General features: G+C 42.8%; 1 protein-coding gene across 1 annotated transcript in view; it reads right to left on the minus strand.

Annotated features, from left to right (window-relative positions):
• Positions 1-17,947, minus strand: part of kcng2 (potassium voltage-gated channel modifier subfamily G member 2) — a 22,609-nt gene extending 4,662 nt beyond the window's left edge. The window contains exon 1 of the mRNA XM_033019050.1: positions 17,137-17,947. Within this exon, the coding sequence (XP_032874941.1) occupies positions 17,137-17,871 (735 nt within the window). The 5' untranslated portion in view covers positions 17,872-17,947. The remainder of the gene's footprint in view (positions 1-17,136) is intronic.
• Positions 17,948-18,661: the final 714 nt, after the last annotated feature.

Genomic DNA, 18,661 nt, shown 5'->3' on the forward strand with positions numbered 1-18,661 from the left:
AATTCCAACAAACACCCACTTACCTCGACATAAACCTGGACAGGTCGCTTACATTTTGTCAACACCTGACTTGTCTCCGCGATAAGGTTATGGCATGTAGCGGCCTCATCCGACGCCTGGCAGGAACAAGTTGGGGAGTCAGTCCATCAACTCTTAGCTCTTGTGTATGCCCCAGCTAAGTACTGCACACCCGTATGGAGTAGAAGTAGATACACTAGCCTGGTAGACATGAGCTTGAACAGCACCTTACGAACCATCACTGGGTGCCTTCAACCTACTCCAGTTGAGCAGCTCCCTATACTTGCAGGCATTGCGCCTGCATGGATCCAAAGCAAGCAGCAACTCTGGAACTATCTCGTCATGCCATGGACCCAGATCACTCCCTTCATCAGGCTAACAGCAGAGAGCAGAGGCCCCCCCGACTGAAGTCCCGTCACCCCTTTGCTCCACATGGAAAACAACTCCTAGCATCCATCCAGCCAACTGAGACAAAAGCACACTGGATAGCCACCAAGTGGTCACAGGAGTGGAAGGCAACCTCATCTCCATTACACAGCTACATCTCTTCACCAGATAAAAGCTGGTCAGGGTCTGACCTCCCCAGAGGAGCATGGGTGAAGCTCAATAGACTTTGTACTGGAGTTGGGCGTTTCAATGTCAGCATGTGGAGATGGGGGCTCTGCCAGAGCCTAGCCTGGAAATGTGGAGCAGAACAACAGACAGCCAACCATGTCATCTCTGGGTGCCCGCTCTACCACCCAGTAAATGGAGCTCAGGGCCTGGCAGACATTGATGCAGAGACAAAAACCTGGCTGATCAACACCGGCTTGAGATCTAACTATTCCTTTGGTTTATGTTTCATTCGCAAGAAGAAGAAGAAGATAGGATGTGCGATGTGCAATGTGCATCTCCTCTCCTCCCCCCAGCCCCATTCCGCCTTCCCCTACCCACTCTCCCTCCCCCTCCTCAGTTTTTGCACGCCCCCTCCCATAAATTGGACTGTTGTTTTTTGAGCCAAAAACACAACACGGTGACAATTGAACACTTAGATCTTATGAAGTTTTAATGAAAACTAAGTTATGAAGCTCAGTTCAATGTACATTTAACAGGATGTATTTCTGCATCTTTCTATTTAATTGTACATTGACTGGTTGTATTAAAAAAAAAACATTGCGCGTGTCGGTACTTGCTGAATTTTTGATCCTTGATGCAACACCAACAGCTACCAACTTTCCTACAAGGCCATTGCAGCAACCCGTGCACCAATGATCCAGAAGGATTCTTAATGAATGCAAATAAGAATTCATAACAAACACCACTAACCAGTTTGCAAAATAGCACCACAGAGTAATTATATTCATTCTTGGCAAGATTATACTTTTATAATCACAACGGAATAAACACAGGATCATAAATAAAGGATGCGAATTCCAACAGAAAAACATAAACACAAGAACAGGATGTTTTGCTGTACGGAATCAGTCTGATATTGGTGATGGTTTAATTTTCATTCCAGGATTCCAGATAGTGGCCATTAAATATAGGTGCAGATCTCCCACTGCCCCAAAATGACTGCCATCAGGTTACCCTTGGGTCTTAACGTATTTCAACACATGTGTTACCAAGCATAAACACGTTCAAAAACGTCACAACCCATTAAAATCATCAAATTCTTTCATGTCATCTCACTGTTCCAAATTCCACACACTATAGAAGACATTTGGACCATCTATGCCAATGCCGAGGAATCTCCTTCTCCCCACATTCCCATCAATGCCACCAACCAACCACAAATTCTCTGCCACAGAAGGTAGTTGAGGCCAGTTCATTGGCTATATTTAAGAGGGAGTTAGATGTGGCCCTTGTGGCTAAAGGTATCAGGGGGTATGGAGAGAAGGCAGGTACAGGATACTGAGTTGGATGATCAGCCATGATCATATTGAATGGCGGTGCAGGCTCGAAGGGCCGAATGGCCTACTACTGCACCTATTATCTATGTTTCACATTGTCCAATTAACCCTACATGTCTGTGTGATGCAGGATGAAACTGCAGCAGCAGAGAGGAAACCCACGTGGTCACAGAGAAAGGGTGCAAACTCCGCACAAAGCACTGGAAAGTACACAAAGTAGTGTACGAATTCTATTGACTTCTGACAATGATCATTTTGTGGTGCTATACACAACACAGCAGCTAATTAGTAGCTGCCTTTGTAAAAAAAAAATCAATTTTATAGAAGTTTGGATTCAGTCTTTTAGAGCACAGAGGAGATTGTGCTTGTGTGGCTCTTTGAAAGTGCTAACCAATTAATCCCTTTCCCTAACTCTGAAATTATTTCCTGGTTATCTAATTTCCATTTGAAAGTTGCTTTTGAATTTCCAACCCCCCACCCCAAATTTCAGGCAGTCCATTCCACATCGCATTAACTTGCCACAGGAGAAAAATGTCTTATAGAAACATAGAAACATAGAAATTAGGTGCAGGAGTAGGCCATTCGGCCCTTCAAACCTGCACCGCCATTCAATATGATCATGGCTGATCATCCAACTCAGTATCCCGTACCTGCCTTCTCTCCATACCCTCTGATCCCCTTAGCCACAAGGGCCACATCTAACTTCCTCTTAAATATAGCCAATGAACTGGCCTCGACTACCCTCTGTGGCAGAGAGTTCCAGAGATTCACCACTCTGTGTGTGAAAAAAGTTCTTCTCATCTCGATTTTAAAGGATTTCCCCCTTATCCTTAAGCTGTGACCCCTTGTCCTGGACTTCCCCAACATCGGGAGCAATCTTCCTGCATCTAGCCTGTCCAACCCCTTAAGAATTTTGTAAGTTTCTATAAGATCCCCTCTCAATCTCCTAAATTCTAGAGAGTATAAACCAAGTCTATCCAGTCTTTCTTCATAAGACAGTCCTGCCATCCCAGGAATCAGTCTGGTGAACCTTCTCTGCACTCCCTCTATGGCAATAATGTCCTTCCTCAGATTTGGAGACCAAAACTGTACGCAATACTCCAGGTGTGGTCTCACCAAGACCCTGTACAACTGCAGTAGAACCTCCCTGCTCCTATACTCAAATCCTTTTGCTATGAAAGCTAACATACCATTCGCTTTCTTCACTGCCTGCTGCACCTGCATGCCCACTTTCAATGACTGGTGTACCATGACACCCAGGTCTCGCTGCATCTCCCCTTTTCCTAGTCTCCCCTTATCCCCTTATCTCTTTAAACCATAACCTTAAGAGGGTTTTGTTTGTGCTCTTATATTCTCCTTGTCTTGCTATTTGCATTTTAAAAATAACATTCAAACAATCAGTATCCTGAAAAAATATATGCTTCTGCGTTAAAGCTCATTATCTGGGGATAAATGTTGCACGAATAACTACAGTGCTTTGGATAATTAGCAAAACTTGTTAATTGCATTATTTATTGGTGTGGGTCATTCTTTTCTAGATGTATTTTTGATGATGTATGCTGCAATCTACATAATTAGACCAGTTACTTCAGGTAGTGGGACTGACCACACAATTATATTGCAAGGTTCAGTGGAAACTAAACTATAATTCTGGATAAAAGCCTGGTTTCTTTCTGTAGATCAGCTGCTAAAATTTAAGTATGCAGCTCTTTTAGTCCTGATGGCTGCTCCCATGAGATGATTATGTGTTTCGTAACGATCACAGATCTCGGATCTATGAGTATTTGGTAATACACTAGGAACATGTTTAATTCCAGATACAATTACTGAACAATGCTAATAAGGACAGACTCTCCCAATACAACTGTACAGCCTGCGGTAATTACATAGAAACATAGAAAATAGGTGCAGGAGTAGGCCATTCGGCCCTTCGAGCCTGCACCGCCATTCAATATGATCATGGCTGATCATCCAACTCAGTATCCTGTACCTGCCTTCTCTCCATACCCCCTGATCCCTTTAGCCACAAGGGCCACATCTAACTCCCTCTTAAATATAGCCAATGAACTGGCCTCAACTACCTTCTGTGGCAGAGAATTCCACAGATTCACCACTCTCTGAGTGAAAAATGTTTTTCTCATCTCGGTCCTAAAAGATTTCCCCCTTATCCTTAAACTGTGACCCCTCATTACATTTGAAATGAAGTGGTTCTTTAAATACTGTGCATTCCTTCCTTGTGTTTGTGTGTGTTTCAATGATCTAAATATATGAGAAATGAAATATGAGATATGTGATGACATGAAGGACTACGATGAAAAAGGATGATATTCATACATCAATTTGAGGTTAAAAAGTCAGGGATTTCCTTTATTGGTAATGAAACATACAAAAGTCTTATAAACAAACAAATGTTGATAACAGCCTGGTGGGTGGTGTTGAGGGTTGTGCCCTGCCCCTGAGCTGAAGCCTTCCCCTCGGAGATATGTCTCACACCGTTTGATCCACTAAAAGAAAAATTGCGCAATGACCGAGCACAGGAATGACAGCACATCACGTGCTGCTGTTTACATACCTTTTTTTTCACAATGAGCCAATGAAAATGATCGGTCGATTAACTAAGACTACCTACGACTATCACGACTACTTACGATTACCTACAAATACATGACGACCCCACTACAAATTTTTGGTTGCAGAAAATTTTTCAACATGTTGAAAATTTTTCGGCCACCATACTGAGGTCGCGACCAGTTCCCAAAATGCGGGAACTCCTCGCGACCATGAAGGAGACTCACCAGAGACCACCAGCGACCATGTGGCGATCTTGTGGCGAGCGCAGAGTCTCCTGCACTTGCCAAAAAAGTCACCTAAGTGGAACAGGCCCTTTAAGGGCCAGCTATGTAGAATTCACACGGTATATATATATCTCACGATTCAGACAATGGGCCAGATTGTGGTTACCTCTGGTTGGTGGAGAATTACTGGACATCAACATTTTGTTGTCCAGCTTATCTCCAACTTCCATGCCTGCACAGTGAGATGGGAAACATTCATGTAGAGTCTGAGCTGCATTTACAGAACAATTTCTCTTTATTACAAATTGGTCAACTTGGGATACACCCATTCTGGGGCAGATGCCCACAGATACAAAGCATACATTGTTTTCTTATACTACCTATTATCTACATTTCCCTCATTATCTCCACTTCACAGGCGTAACAAGGACATAAAATAAAGGAATTCATGTTTACCACGGTGTACTCTGGTGGGCTCTGTGTTATAAAAGCTGTGAGTAGTTCCTTTTTACCCTATATGTTCAATGCTAAATTCCCCCCGGAGTCTGTGCAGTGGTTGTCTGGCAGCATCTAGGCATAGGCTAAGTTAAGGTCACTTCATTTGCACTGGTCACTGAATCTGGTATTATGCAATTTCAACAAGGTTTCAGTGAGGCCCCTGGTCCAGCCTTGAGTATTATCGGGTAGAAGCAAGGAACTGCAGATGCTGTTTCAGAAGTATCCTTGTCACCTATCCGTGTTCTACAGGGATTTTACCTGACCCGCTTAGTTACTCCAGCACTTTGTGTCTTTTTCTGAGGATTATCTCACCATATGTGTTAGTCCATTGTCTACTTTAACCCATTGTCTGCCTTGACCCATTGTATCCATTTACGGATGTGGAGATTGGATGGTGCCATAGGCAGTCCAGCGATGGAGTACAAACACATGAAGCAGAGGCAGTCACTGACCTCGAGTACGAAGGCAAGTGCAGGTAAATGGTTTATTTAATATTTTAACTTTTAGGGATTTAAAACAATTAACAATTATTTTAATCTTCAAACATTTGTATTTGGTCAGAGACATCTGAAATCACTCACATCTTGGGAAATATGGCTGAAGGGAAAACTCACAAAATGCACCATTTTCAGCCTAGTTATTGCTTGGAGCTTTCTCTGCCTCCCAGGACATTCAGTTCGAATGACCCAATTGTGTTAGAGGTGAGTGTTTCACTGCTGTATAAATGAGGTTGTTTCTATTTTGCCACCATTTTGTCCAATGGCCCATTTTCATGTCATATTTTTAAGACAATGTTGCTGGAGGCTTATCAAAATTGTAAGTAGATTAAGCAATTGTTTGCAGTTAATTGGACCCACGGGAGACTTGCTCAGTCGCACTTACAAAGACGATAGTGATTGGAGATTTATTTTTTCCGTCTGTAGTTCAAAGAACAATTATTTTAGAATGTAGAATTTTCATTAAATCAGAAGACACTTGGTAATTCTACAATTTAAAAATATTTGCAATTGATTTTATGGCTGCAGTTTGTCTTAATGGGTGTAATCTTTGATTCATGCTAATAATTAACTTAATATGAATATTTTTCTGAAGCAAATTTGTTAATTAGGTTTACTTTGATTCCTATGATAACAATATGGGTAGATTATTCTGCAATAATTTACCTGTCCAATTAAACTCTCAAAATTAGCTGAGACTTCCTAGTTACACACCCAGGTGGAGAATAGACCTATCAATGATAATACGCCAGGCTGGTAAAAGCAGGGCTGCATATCTGAGTCTCAACATAATGTCTTATAATGTTTCACAAATATGGGTGGTATAACAATGCTGAACTCTGCAAATGAGGAGGCTGTTTGGCAGGATTTGTAGATCTATATTTGCTAAGTACATAATGAGGACATTATGACATTTATTATCCCATATGAACAACAGTACACGCCAACATTTTATTCTCTTGTATTCCCATACTACCACTATACTTAGCTGATACAGGAGAAACAAGTTGTGGCCCATTAGCTTGTGGATATATATAGAACTAAGTGCCACCTTTAAGAACTTAGTATGATGTGGCGATTCTGTGGACGCAGTCGGGAGACCAGGATGGTGGTCTGTCTCCCTGGTGCCAAAGTCTCGGACGTGTCTCAACGCGTCCAAGATATCCTGAAATCAGAGGGAGAAGAGCCTGAGGTCGTGGTACATATAGGTACCAATGACGTAGGTAAAAAAAGGGAAGAGGTCCTGAAGGGAGGATTTAGGGAGTTGGGAGGAGAGTTAAGGAAAAGGACCAAAAAGGTAACAATCTCAGGATTACTGACTGTACCACGCGACAGTGAGAGTAGGAATGGAGCGAGGTGGAGGATAAATGCGTGGCTGAAAGACTGGTGCAGTGGGCAGGGATTCAAGTTTCTGGATCATTGGGACTTCTTTTGGGGAAGGTGGGACCTGTACAGAAATGATGGGTTGCAATTGAACCCGAGGGGGACCAATATCCTGGCGGGGAAATTTACAAAGGCTACTGGGGAGACTTTAAACTAGAAAGGTTGGGGCGAGGGACTAAAATAGAGAAAGCTAGTAGACAGAATGGGAGGCAGGAAGCAGAAAAGGGAAGCACTCGGACACAAGAGGAGAAAGAAAAAAAAGGAAATAAACAGAGAATAAGAGGCGGGGGGTTTCTTAAATGTGTATATTTTAATGCTAGGAGCATTGTAAGAAAGGTGGATGAGCTTAGAGTCTGGATAGACACCTGGAAGTATGATGTTGTGGCGATCAGTGAAACATGGTTGCAGGAGGGCTGTGATTGGAAACTAAATATTCCAGGATTTCGTTGCTTCAGGTGTGATAGAATTGGAGGGGCAAGAGGTGGAGGTGTTGCATTGCTAGTCAGGGAAGATATTACAGCAGTGCTTTGGCAGGATAGATTGGAGGGCTCATCTAGGGAGGCTATTTGGGTGGAACTGAGAAGTGGGAAAGGTGTAGCAACACTTATAGGGGTGTATTATAGACCGCCAAATAGGGATCGAGAATTGGAAGAGCAAATATGTAAGGAGATAGCAGATATTAGTAGTAAGCACAAGGTAGTGATTGTGGGAGATTTCAACTTTCCACACATAGACTGGGAAACACATTCTGTAAATGGGCTGGATGGTTTGGAGTTTGTAAAATGTGTGCAGGATAGTTTTTTGCAGCAATACATAGAGGTACCTACTAGAGGAGGGGCAGTGCTGGACCTCCTGTTAGGAAATGAGACGGGACAGGTGGCGGAGGTATGCGTTGGGGAGCACTTCGGGTCCAGTGATCACAATACCATTAGTTTCAATATAATTATGGAGCGGGTCAGAACTGGACCTAGGGTTGAGATTTTTGATTGGAGAAAGGCTAACTTTGATGAGATGCGAAATGATTTAAAAGGAGTGAACTGGGACATTTTGTTTTATGGGAAGGATGTAGAAGAGAAATGGAGGACATTTAAAGGGGACATTTTAAGAGTACAGAATCTTTATGTTCCTGTTCGGTTGAAAGGAAACAGTAAAAATTGGAAAGAGCCCTGGTTTTCAAGGGAAATTGGACATCTTGTTCGGAAAAAGAGGGAGATCTACAATAATTATAGGCAGCATGAAGTAAATGAGGTGCTTGAGGAGTATAAGGAATGTAAAAAGAATCTTAAGAAAGAAATTAGAAAAGCTAAAAGAAGATATGAAGTTGCTTTGGCAAGTAAGGTGAAAGTAAATCCAAAGAGTTTCTACAGCTATATTAATAGCAAAAGGATAACGAGGGATAAAATTGGTCCATTGGAGAGACAGAGTGGACAGCTATCTGCAGAGCCAAAAGAGATGGGGGAGATATTGAACAATTTATTTTCAACGGTATTCACCAAGGAGAAGGATATTGAATTATGTGAGGTAAGGGAAACTAGTAGAGTAGCTATGGATATTATGAGTTTCAAAGTAAAAGAAGTACTGACACTTTTGAAAAATATAAAAGTGGATAAGTCTCCAGGTCCTGACAGGATATTCCCTAGGACATTGAGGGAAGTTAGTGTAGAAATAGCCGGGGCTATGACAGAAATATTTCAAATGTCATTAGAAACGGGAATAGTCCCCGAGGATTGGCGTACTGCGCATGTTGTTCCATTGTTTAAAAAGGGTTCTAAGAGTAAACCTAGCAATTATAGACCTGTTAGTTTGACTTCAGTGGTGGGCAAATTAATGGAAAAGATACTTAGAGATAGTATATATAAGCATCTGGATAAACAGGGTCTGATCAACAGGAACAGTCAACATGGATTTGTGCCTGGAAGGTCATGTTTGACTAATCTTCTTGAATTTTTTGAAGAGGTTACTAGGGAAATTGACGAGGGTAAAGCAGTGGATGTTGTCTATATGGACTTTAGTAAGGCCTTTGACAAGGTTCCTCATGGAAGGTTGGTTAAGAAGGTTCAACTGTTGGGTATAAATGCAGGAGTAGCAAGATGGATTCAACAGTGGCTGAATGGGAGAAGCCAGAGGGTAATGGTGGATGGCTGTTTGTCGGGTTGGAGGCAGGTGACTAGTGGGGTGCCTCAGGGATCTGTGTTGGGTCCTTTGTTGTTTGTCATGTACATCAATGATCTGGATGAAGGTGTGGTAAATTGGATTAGTAAGTATGCAGATGATACCAAGATAGGGGGTGTTGTGGATAATGAAGAGGATTTCCAAAGTCTACAGAGTGATTTAGGCCATTTGGAAGAATGGGCTGAAAGATGGCAGATGGAGTTTAATGCTGATAAATGTGAGGTGCTACACCTTGGCAGGACAAATCAAAATAGGACGTACATGGTAAATGGTAGGGAATTGAAGAATACAGTTGAACAGAGGGATCTGGGAATAACCGTGCATAGTTCCTTGAAGGTGGAATCTCATATAGATAGGGTGGTAAAGAAAGCTTTTGGTATGCTAGCCTTTATAAATCAGAGCATTGAATATAGAAGCTGGGATGTAATGTTAAAATTGTACAAGGCATTGGTGAGACCAAATCTGGAGTATGGTGTACAATTTTGGTCGCCCAATTATAGGAAGGATGTGAACAAAATAGAGAGAGTACAGAGGAGATTTACTAGAATGTTGCCTGGGTTTCAACAACTAAGTTACAGAGAAAGGTTGAATAAGTTAGGTCTTTATTCTCTGGAGCGCAGAAGGTGAAGGGGGGACTTGATAGAGGTTTTTAAAATGATGAGAGGGATAGACAGAGTTGATGTGGACAAGCTTTTCCCTTTGAGAATAGGGAAGATTCAAACAAGAGGACATGACTTCAGAATTAAGGGACAGAAGTTTAGGGGTAACATGAGGGGGAACTTCTTTACTCAGAGAGTGGTAGCGGTGTGGAATGAGCTTCCAGTGGAAGTGGTGGAGGCAGGTTCGTTGGTATCATTTAAAAATAAATTGGATAGGCATATGGATGAGAAGGGAATGGAGGGTTATGGTATGAGTGCAGGCAGGTGGGACTAAGGGAAAAAAGTTGTTCGGCACGGACTTGTAGGGCCGAGATGGCCTGTTTCCGTGCTGTAATTGTTATATGGTTATATGGTTATATGTGTGATATTACTTTTAATGCATCATTGACCCAGTAACTGCTGTTAATGAAGATAGTAGTTTTCAACTGAAGGATGCTCTGTTGCTTGCTCCATCTCCATCTATTTGCCCTTGTAACCAGCAACACTGAAGAGCCTACAAATAAACCCATTCCTACTTAATTAATAAATATCAGATGATGCTGAGGTAAAAAAGAGAACCCTCAACAATATATTCTCGTTCTTCAAAGACTTTGTAATCTCTATACCCTTGCAGCTCAAATCCCCCGAAATATCTGTGCTCCTCCTAGTCGAGCCGTTGCTCTGATTTAATTTGCTCCATCGCTCACTGTCTGCAAGTGTTTCCACCCTAAGCTTTGGAATTCTCCAGCAATTATGACATTTTTTGTTTTAAAGACACGCAGCATCAAAACAGACCCTTCGGCCCACTGACTCCATGCTGATTATCCCACTTTCTCATCCATTCCCATCACAATTGGGGCAATTGACAAAGGCCAATTAACCTACAAACCCGTCTGTCTTTGGGATGTGGGAGGAAATTGGAGCACACGGAGGAAACCCAGGGAGAACCTGCCAACTCCACATAGACAACACCAAAGGTCAGGATCGAATCCAGGTCTTTGGCAGGGCAGAGGCAGCGGCACAATCAGCTGCACCACCCACTGTGCCACCCATCTCTTATAAGAAGCTCTTTAAAAATCATAAAAATGCTCTACACTGCTTTAGTGACAATTGCCTGATATGTTTTATTAGAGGAGCCCTCTGATTTACTGGGTAGGTTACTGCATGGTGATCCCTCCACCCATGCAAATCTAGGAGAGCTACCAACTCACAGCACCCATAACCCATATTCAATCCTGACCTCGGTGCTGTTTGTGTGGAGTCTGCACATTCACCCTAAGACCGTGTGGGTTTTTCTCTGGGTACTCTAGTGACTTCCCACATTCCAAAGACATGCAATTTGATAGGCTGGGTGGCCACTGTAAATTGTCCTTTGTGTAGGTGAGTGCTAGGATCTGGGGGAGTTAACAGAAAAGTGAGAAGAATATAGAGAAATGTGAGGTGTTGCTTTTTGGGACATCTAACAAGGGCAGGAACTACACAGAGAATGATCGACCGCTGTGGAGTGTTGTAGAGCAGAGGGATCTAGGAGTGCAGGTGAATGGTTCCTTGAAGGTCGAGTCGCAGGTTGATAAGGTGGTCAAAAAGGCTTTTGGCACATAAGCCTTCATCAGTCAGAGTATAGAAGTTGGGAGGTCATGTTGCTGTTGTATAAGAAGTTGGTGAGACTGCATTTAGAATATTGTGTTCAGTTCCGGGCACCATGTTATTGGAAAGATATTGTCCATCTTGTAAGGGTTCAGTGAAAATTTATGAGGATGTTACCAAGACTAGAGGCTGTGAGCTATAGGGAGAGGTTGAGTAGACTGGGTGTCTATTCCTTGGAGCGCAGGAGAATAAGGGATGATCTTATAGAGGTGTATAAAATCATGAGAGGAATAGATCGAGTAGATGCACAGAGTCTCTTGCCGAGAGTATGGGAATCGAGGACCAGAGGACATAAGTACACGGTGAAGGGGAATTTAATAGGAATCTGAGGGGTAACATTTTCACACAAAGGGTGGTGGGTGCGACCTGAGCTAATTGGGAGAGGTTGGGCAGGCTAGGACTTTATTCCTTGGAACACTGGAGGCTGAAGGATGTATGTATGGATCTATATGGATGTATACAATTGTGAGGGTGATTGACTAGGTGAATGCACAAAGCCTTTTACTCCAGGGTAAGAGTTTCAAGAAACAGAGGACATAGTTTTAAGGTGAGAGGGGAAAATTTAATAGGAACCTGAGGGGACAACTTTTTCAGAAGATGGTGGGTATCTAGAGTGAGCTGCTGGAGGTTGTAGTTAAAACAGGTACAATGACAATGCTAAAAAGACATTTGGGCAGGTACATGGGACTAGCTTAGATGGGGCATCTTGGTCAGCATGGAGGCTGAAAATTATAACCAACAGGTTCAAGAGCTGCTTCTTCCCAGCAATCAGGCTCTTGAACACACACAACACTAACCTCAAGAGCTGTGATCTTTGGTTGCACTATGCATATTGTTTTTTGCACTATTATGATTACCTATTTTTTACCTAGTAAAAAATATTAATTTAATGCATTTTTGATTTTTATATATTGTATGTGTCTAATTGCATTAACACTGAGACGTTAACTCGGTTTATCTGTCTTCTGATGCTGGTTGGCTTGCTGAGTGAGCAGAGCATTTTCTGTTTTTATTCAATGTAATTACATTTCCCCAAGGACATAACAGAACTGGTGATCAAAGGCTTGATGGACGAGAGAATGGTTGAGAGGTGCAGAGGTTCATGGAGGCAATCCAGAACAAAGAGACTTCCATTTAGAGAATGCCTTTCACAATTTCAAGCCAACCCAAACCACTTTGGAATCCTTGAATTATTTTAAGACATATTCACAGATATAATAGAATAGAAATATACAAACATAGAAAATAGGTGCAGGAGTAGGTCATTCGGCCCTTCGAGCCAGCACCACCATTCAATATTATCATGGCTGGATATCCAGAATCAATAACCATATAACCATATAACAATTACAGCATGGAAACAGGCCATCTCGGCCCTACAAGTCCGTGCCGAACAATTTTTTTCCCTTAGTCCCACCTGCCTGCACTCCTACCATAACCCTCCATTCCCTTCTCATCCATATGCCTATCCAATTTATTCTTAAATGATACCAACGAACCTGCCGCCACCACTTCCACTGGAAGCTCATTCCACACCGCTACCACTCTCTGAGTAAAGAAGTTCCCCCTCATGTTACCCCTAAACTTCTGTCCCTTAATTCTGAAGTCATGTCCTCTTGTTTGAATCTTCCCTATTCTCAAAGGGAAAAGCTTGATCACATCAACTCTGTCTATCCCTCTCATCGTTTTAAAGACCTCTATCAAGTCCCCCCTTAACCTTCTGCGCTCCAGAGAATAAAGACCTAACTTATTCAACCTATCTCTGTAACTTAGTTGTTGAAACCCAGGCAACATTCTAGTAAATCTCCTCTGTACTCTCTCTATTTTGTTGACATCCTTCCTATAATTGGGCGACCAAAATTGTACACCATACTCCAGATTTGGTCTCACCAATGCCTTGTACAATTTTAACATTACATCCCAGCTTCTATACTCAATGCTCTGATTTATAAAGGCTAGCATACCAAAAGCTTTCTTTACCACCCTATCTATATGAGATTCCACCTTCAAGGAACTATGCACGGTTATTCCCAGATCCCTCTGTTCAACTGTATTCTTCAATTCCCTACCATTTATCATGTACGTCCTATTTTGATTTGTCCTGCCAAGGTGTAACACCTCACATTTATCAGCATTAAACTCCATCTGCCATCTTTCAGCCCATTTTTCCAAATGGCCTAAATCACTCTGTAGACTTTGGAAATCCTCTTCATTATCCACAACACCCCCTATCTTGGTATCATCTGCATACTTACTAATCCAATTTACCACCCCTTCATCCAGATCATTGATGTACATGATAAACAACAAAGGACCCAACACAGATCCCTGAGGCACCCCACTAGTCACCTGCCTCCAACCCGACAAACAGCCATCCACCATTACCCTCTGGCTTCTCCCATTCAGCCACTGCTGAATCCATCTTGCTATTCCTGCATTTATACCCAACAGTTTAACCTTCTTAACCAACCTTCCATGAGGAACCTTGTCAAAGGCCTTACTAAAGTCCATATAGACAACATCCACTGCTTTACCCTCGTCAATTTCCCTAGTAATCTCTTCAAAAAATTCAAGAAGATTAGTCAAACATGACCTTCCAGGCACAAATCCATGTTGACTGTTCCTAATCAGACCCTGTTTATCCAGATGCTTATAAATATTATCTCTAAGTATCTTTTCCATTAATTTGCCCACCACTGAAGTCAAACTAACAGGTCTATAATTGCTAGGTTTACTCTTAGTACCCTGTTCCTGCTTTCTCCCCACATCCCTTGATTCCATTAGCCCAAAGAGCTATATCTAACTCTCTCTTGAATACATCCAGTGAATTGACCTCCACTGCCAATGCAGATCATTCCACAGATTCACAACTCTCTGGCTGAAAACGTTTTTCCTCGCCTCAGTCCTAAATGGCCCACCCCTTAATTCTTAAACTGTGACCCCTGGTTCTGGACTCCCTCAACATGGGGAACATTTTTCCTGCATCTAGCCTGTCCAATCCCTTAAGAATTTTATATTTCTATAAGATACCCTTTCATCCTTCTAAATTCCAGTGAATATAAGCCCAGTCGATCCATTCTATCATCATGTCAGTCCAGCCATCCTGGGAATTAACCTGGTGAACCTGAGCTGCACTCTCTCAATGTCAAGAATGTCCTTTCTCAAATTAGGAGACCAAAACTACACACTATACTGCAGATGCGGTCTCACCAGGGCCATGTACAACTGCAGTAGGACCTCCTTGCTCCCATTCAACTTCTCTCGCTATGAATAGCTTTCTTCTCTGCCTGCTGCACCTGCATGCTTACTTTCAGTTACTGATGTACAAGTTCACCCAGGTCTCATTGCACCTTCCCTTTTCCTACTCTGACGCCATTCAGATAATAATCTGCCTTCTTGTTCTTGCCACCAAAGTAGATAACCTCACATTTCTCCACATTATACTGCATCTGCCATGCATCTACCCCCTCACCCAATCTATCCAAGTCACACTGCAGCCTCCTAGCATCATCTTCGCAGCTCACACTGCCACCCAGCTTTGTGTCATCCGCAAACTTGGAGATGTTACATTAAATTCCTTTGACTAAATTGTTAATATATATTGTATGTATTATTGTAAATGACTGGGGTCCCAGCACTGAGCCTTGGGACACCCCACTAGTCACTACCTGCCATTCTGAAAAGGACCTGTTAATTCCTACTCTTTGCTTCCTGTCTGCCAACTCGTTCTCTATCCATGTCAATACCCTACCCCCAATACCATGTGCTCTAATCTCTTGTGTGGGTCCTTGTCAAAGGCTTTTTGAAAGTCCAGATACACCACATCCACTGGCTCTCCCTTCTCCATTCTACTTGTTACATCCTCAAAAAATTCCAGAAGATTAGTCAAGCATGATTTCCCCTTCATAAATCCATGCTGACTTTGGCCGATCCTGTCACTGCTTTCCAAATGTGCTGCTATTACATCTTTAATAATAGACTCAAGCATCTTCCCCACTACCGACGTCAGGCTAACTGGTCTATAATTCCCTGCTTTCTCTCTCCCTCCTATCTGAAAATGTTGGGTTACATTAGCTACTCTCAACCTCCCCTTTTCCTAATCTGACACCATTCAGGTAATAATCTGCCATATTGTTCTTGCCACCAAAGTGGATAACTTAACATGTATCCACATTATACTGCTTCTGCCCACTCACCCAACCTGTCCAAGTCACTCTGCATCCCCATAGCATCCTCTTCACAGTTCACACTGCCACCCAGCTTGGGTCATCTGCAAATTTGCTAATGTTACTTTTAATTCCTTCATCTAAATCATTAATGTATATTGTAAATAGCTGCGGTCCCAGCACCGAGCCTTGCGGTACCCCACTAGTCACTGCCTGCCATTCTGAAAGTGACCCGTTAATCCCTACTCTTTGTTTCCTGTCTGCCAATCAATTTTCTATCCATGTCAGCACCCTACCCGCAATACCATGTGCTCTAATTGTGTCCACTAATCTCCTTTGTGGGACTTTATCAAAGGCATTCTGAAAGTCCAGGGACCCTACATCCACTGGCTCCCCCTTGCTCATTTTACTTGTTACATCCTCAAAAAAATTCCCGAAGATTTTGTAAGCATGATTTCCCCTTCATAAATCTATGCTGACTTTGGCCGATCCTGTTACTGCTTTCCAAATGCGCTGCTATTACATCTTTAATAATTGACTCAAGCATCTTCCCCACTACCGACGTCAGGCTAATTGGTCTATAATTCCCTGCTTTCTCTCTCCCTCTTTCTTTTACATTAGCTATCCTCCAGCCCACAGGAACTGATCTAGAGTCTATAGAATATGGAAACTGATCACTAATGCATCCACAATTTCTAGGGCCACCTCCTTGTGTACTCTGGGATGCAGACCATCAAGCCCTGTGAATTTATCTGCCTTCAGTCACAACAGTTTATCCAACACCATTTCATAACTAATGTGAATTTCCTTCAGTTCCTCACAGTAGATCCTCGGTCCCCATGTATTTCTGGGAGATTGTTTGTGTCTTCCTTAGTGAAGACAGAGCCAAAGTACTTGTTTGTCGTTTCCTTGTTTCCCATTATAAATTCACCTGTTTCTGGCTGTAAGGGATCCACATTTGTCTTGACTAATCTTTTCCACTTCACATATCTAAAGAAGCTTTTTACAGTCAGTTTTTATATTCCCCGCAAGCTTTCTTTCATGCTCTATTTTCCCTCTTTTAACTAACCCCTTTGTCCTCCTCTGTTGAATTCTAAATTTCCCCCAGTCCTCCGGAGGCATAACATGAGAATGCTGAAAGGTTATGCAATTAAATAGAAGGCACTGATGGTGAAGTGATGAAAATCAGTAAGAAATCGATGAAAAGATGCTCACAATACAAGCTCACATATGACTATTACTGCACCCATAAAGCCACATGTAATATACTATTGGGAACTAACATCAATGTTTTTTTTGATAATGTAAAATAAATAGCCTAGTGTAGTTTTTGCTATTTAAGGAGCCCTAAGCACAGATGTAAGTGCTGACGATACCTAGTGCATTGATTAAACATTTGGAAATTATATGTTGAATAAACAGATACGTACCCTCTCCTGTTCCTGCCTCAGATCGGGCATGGTGCTGACACAGAGGCTTACTGTGGTGATCGTCACAAACAGAACTGAGAGGCATGCAAAGATCTTGCCTGGGATCCCCGAATCAGGATTCTCCACCATGTCCCTGAGCTGCTTCATGCAATGACCCAGCCGAGTCATCTCATCAAAGGCACCCTGTGGTTCTTCAGTAAGGAGCACTTCAAATGTCCTCTTGATTTCTTCTAGGTCCTCCACTTTCTGGTACAGTTTCCGGCGGCAACACCACTCCAGATTTTCGTCCTCAATGCCCCAGTAAACCAGCTCCTCCTGGAAGGAGAGGGCACACATTTCTCGGAGGAGCCTCAGCTTTCCAGCTGTCAGGAACGTCATGATGGTTCTGAAGGCACAAGGATTTCGGTCAAAGAAAAACTCGTTGTGGTTTACATCGTAATCGTCACAGATATCCATGATTTCCTCATAATTGCTGCAGGCTTTAAGCCTGCCCAGGCGTGTTAAAGGGATCTGGTCCAGTGTAGTCCATGGAATCTGATACTTATTGCCTCCGACGTTGACGATAACAGAGGTTCTGTCATTGAGTTGGGCGATGCTATATGCATCCTCGTTGGGTTGAAGCAGCCTGGCCTTTTGGTAGAAAATCCCCTTCCTGGCACAGCTTTCCGCCTTCTCCCAGGGGCAAGCGCAGTTTCCGAGCTGTCGCTCAGGCCTGCCGTCGGCCAGCAGATCCATTGCAATGTGATTTACTGCGGGAGGGCTAGTGGTCAGTTGTCACTGTCACGGAAAGAGACCCAATGAAGTAAAACTGCTGCATCTGCAAGAAGCAAAACAAAATAAGGAGTTAAAAAACCCCCCAATAAAACCTCAATACTCCAGCAGCATTTGGCCAGCCATGCTTTGTCCTGCCCTTCGAACGATCTAGGTTTCTTCCCGCCCCCACCCAACCTTGCAATCAGTCTGAAGAAGGGTTCCAATCTGAAACGTTACCTATCCGTGTTCTCCAGGGATGCTGCCTGCAGTTCCTGGTTTTTAGCATTTGGACTTTGCTGGCACTGGGCTAGCGGATTTTCCCATCGGCTGGATGTTGCTCCTGATAATACCCAAACATATATTTATTTTACTCCTTTTGTTAAGCACGTCACATAATGGTGCGATACATTTTCTGATGAACTTGACGAGTTTAAAGGAAGCCGAGAATTTACAAGTATTTCAGATCCCAGTTCGACCACAAACCTGACCCTTGGGTCCAGCCGCACATTCAGTCGACAGTCGGAACTCTTGCCCCAACCACACTCCAGCCCCCCAACTTTGGCTGGACATGCAGTTCCCTGACCTGCGTTCCTGACAGACAGTTGGGCTATCAGGATCACCCGGCATAGAAATAGGCCCTATGGCTCTATCCATCCATGCCGACCAAGAGGTCTATCTGAGCAACTTCCATTTTCCCACTTTTGGCCTATATCCCTCTAAGCCTTTCCTATCTGTGCACCTATACAAATATCATAGTCGTACTGCAGGGAAA

Source organism: Amblyraja radiata, chromosome 4 (assembly GCF_010909765.2).
Source record: "Amblyraja radiata isolate CabotCenter1 chromosome 4, sAmbRad1.1.pri, whole genome shotgun sequence".
Lineage (NCBI taxonomy): Eukaryota > Metazoa > Chordata > Chondrichthyes > Rajiformes > Rajidae > Amblyraja > Amblyraja radiata.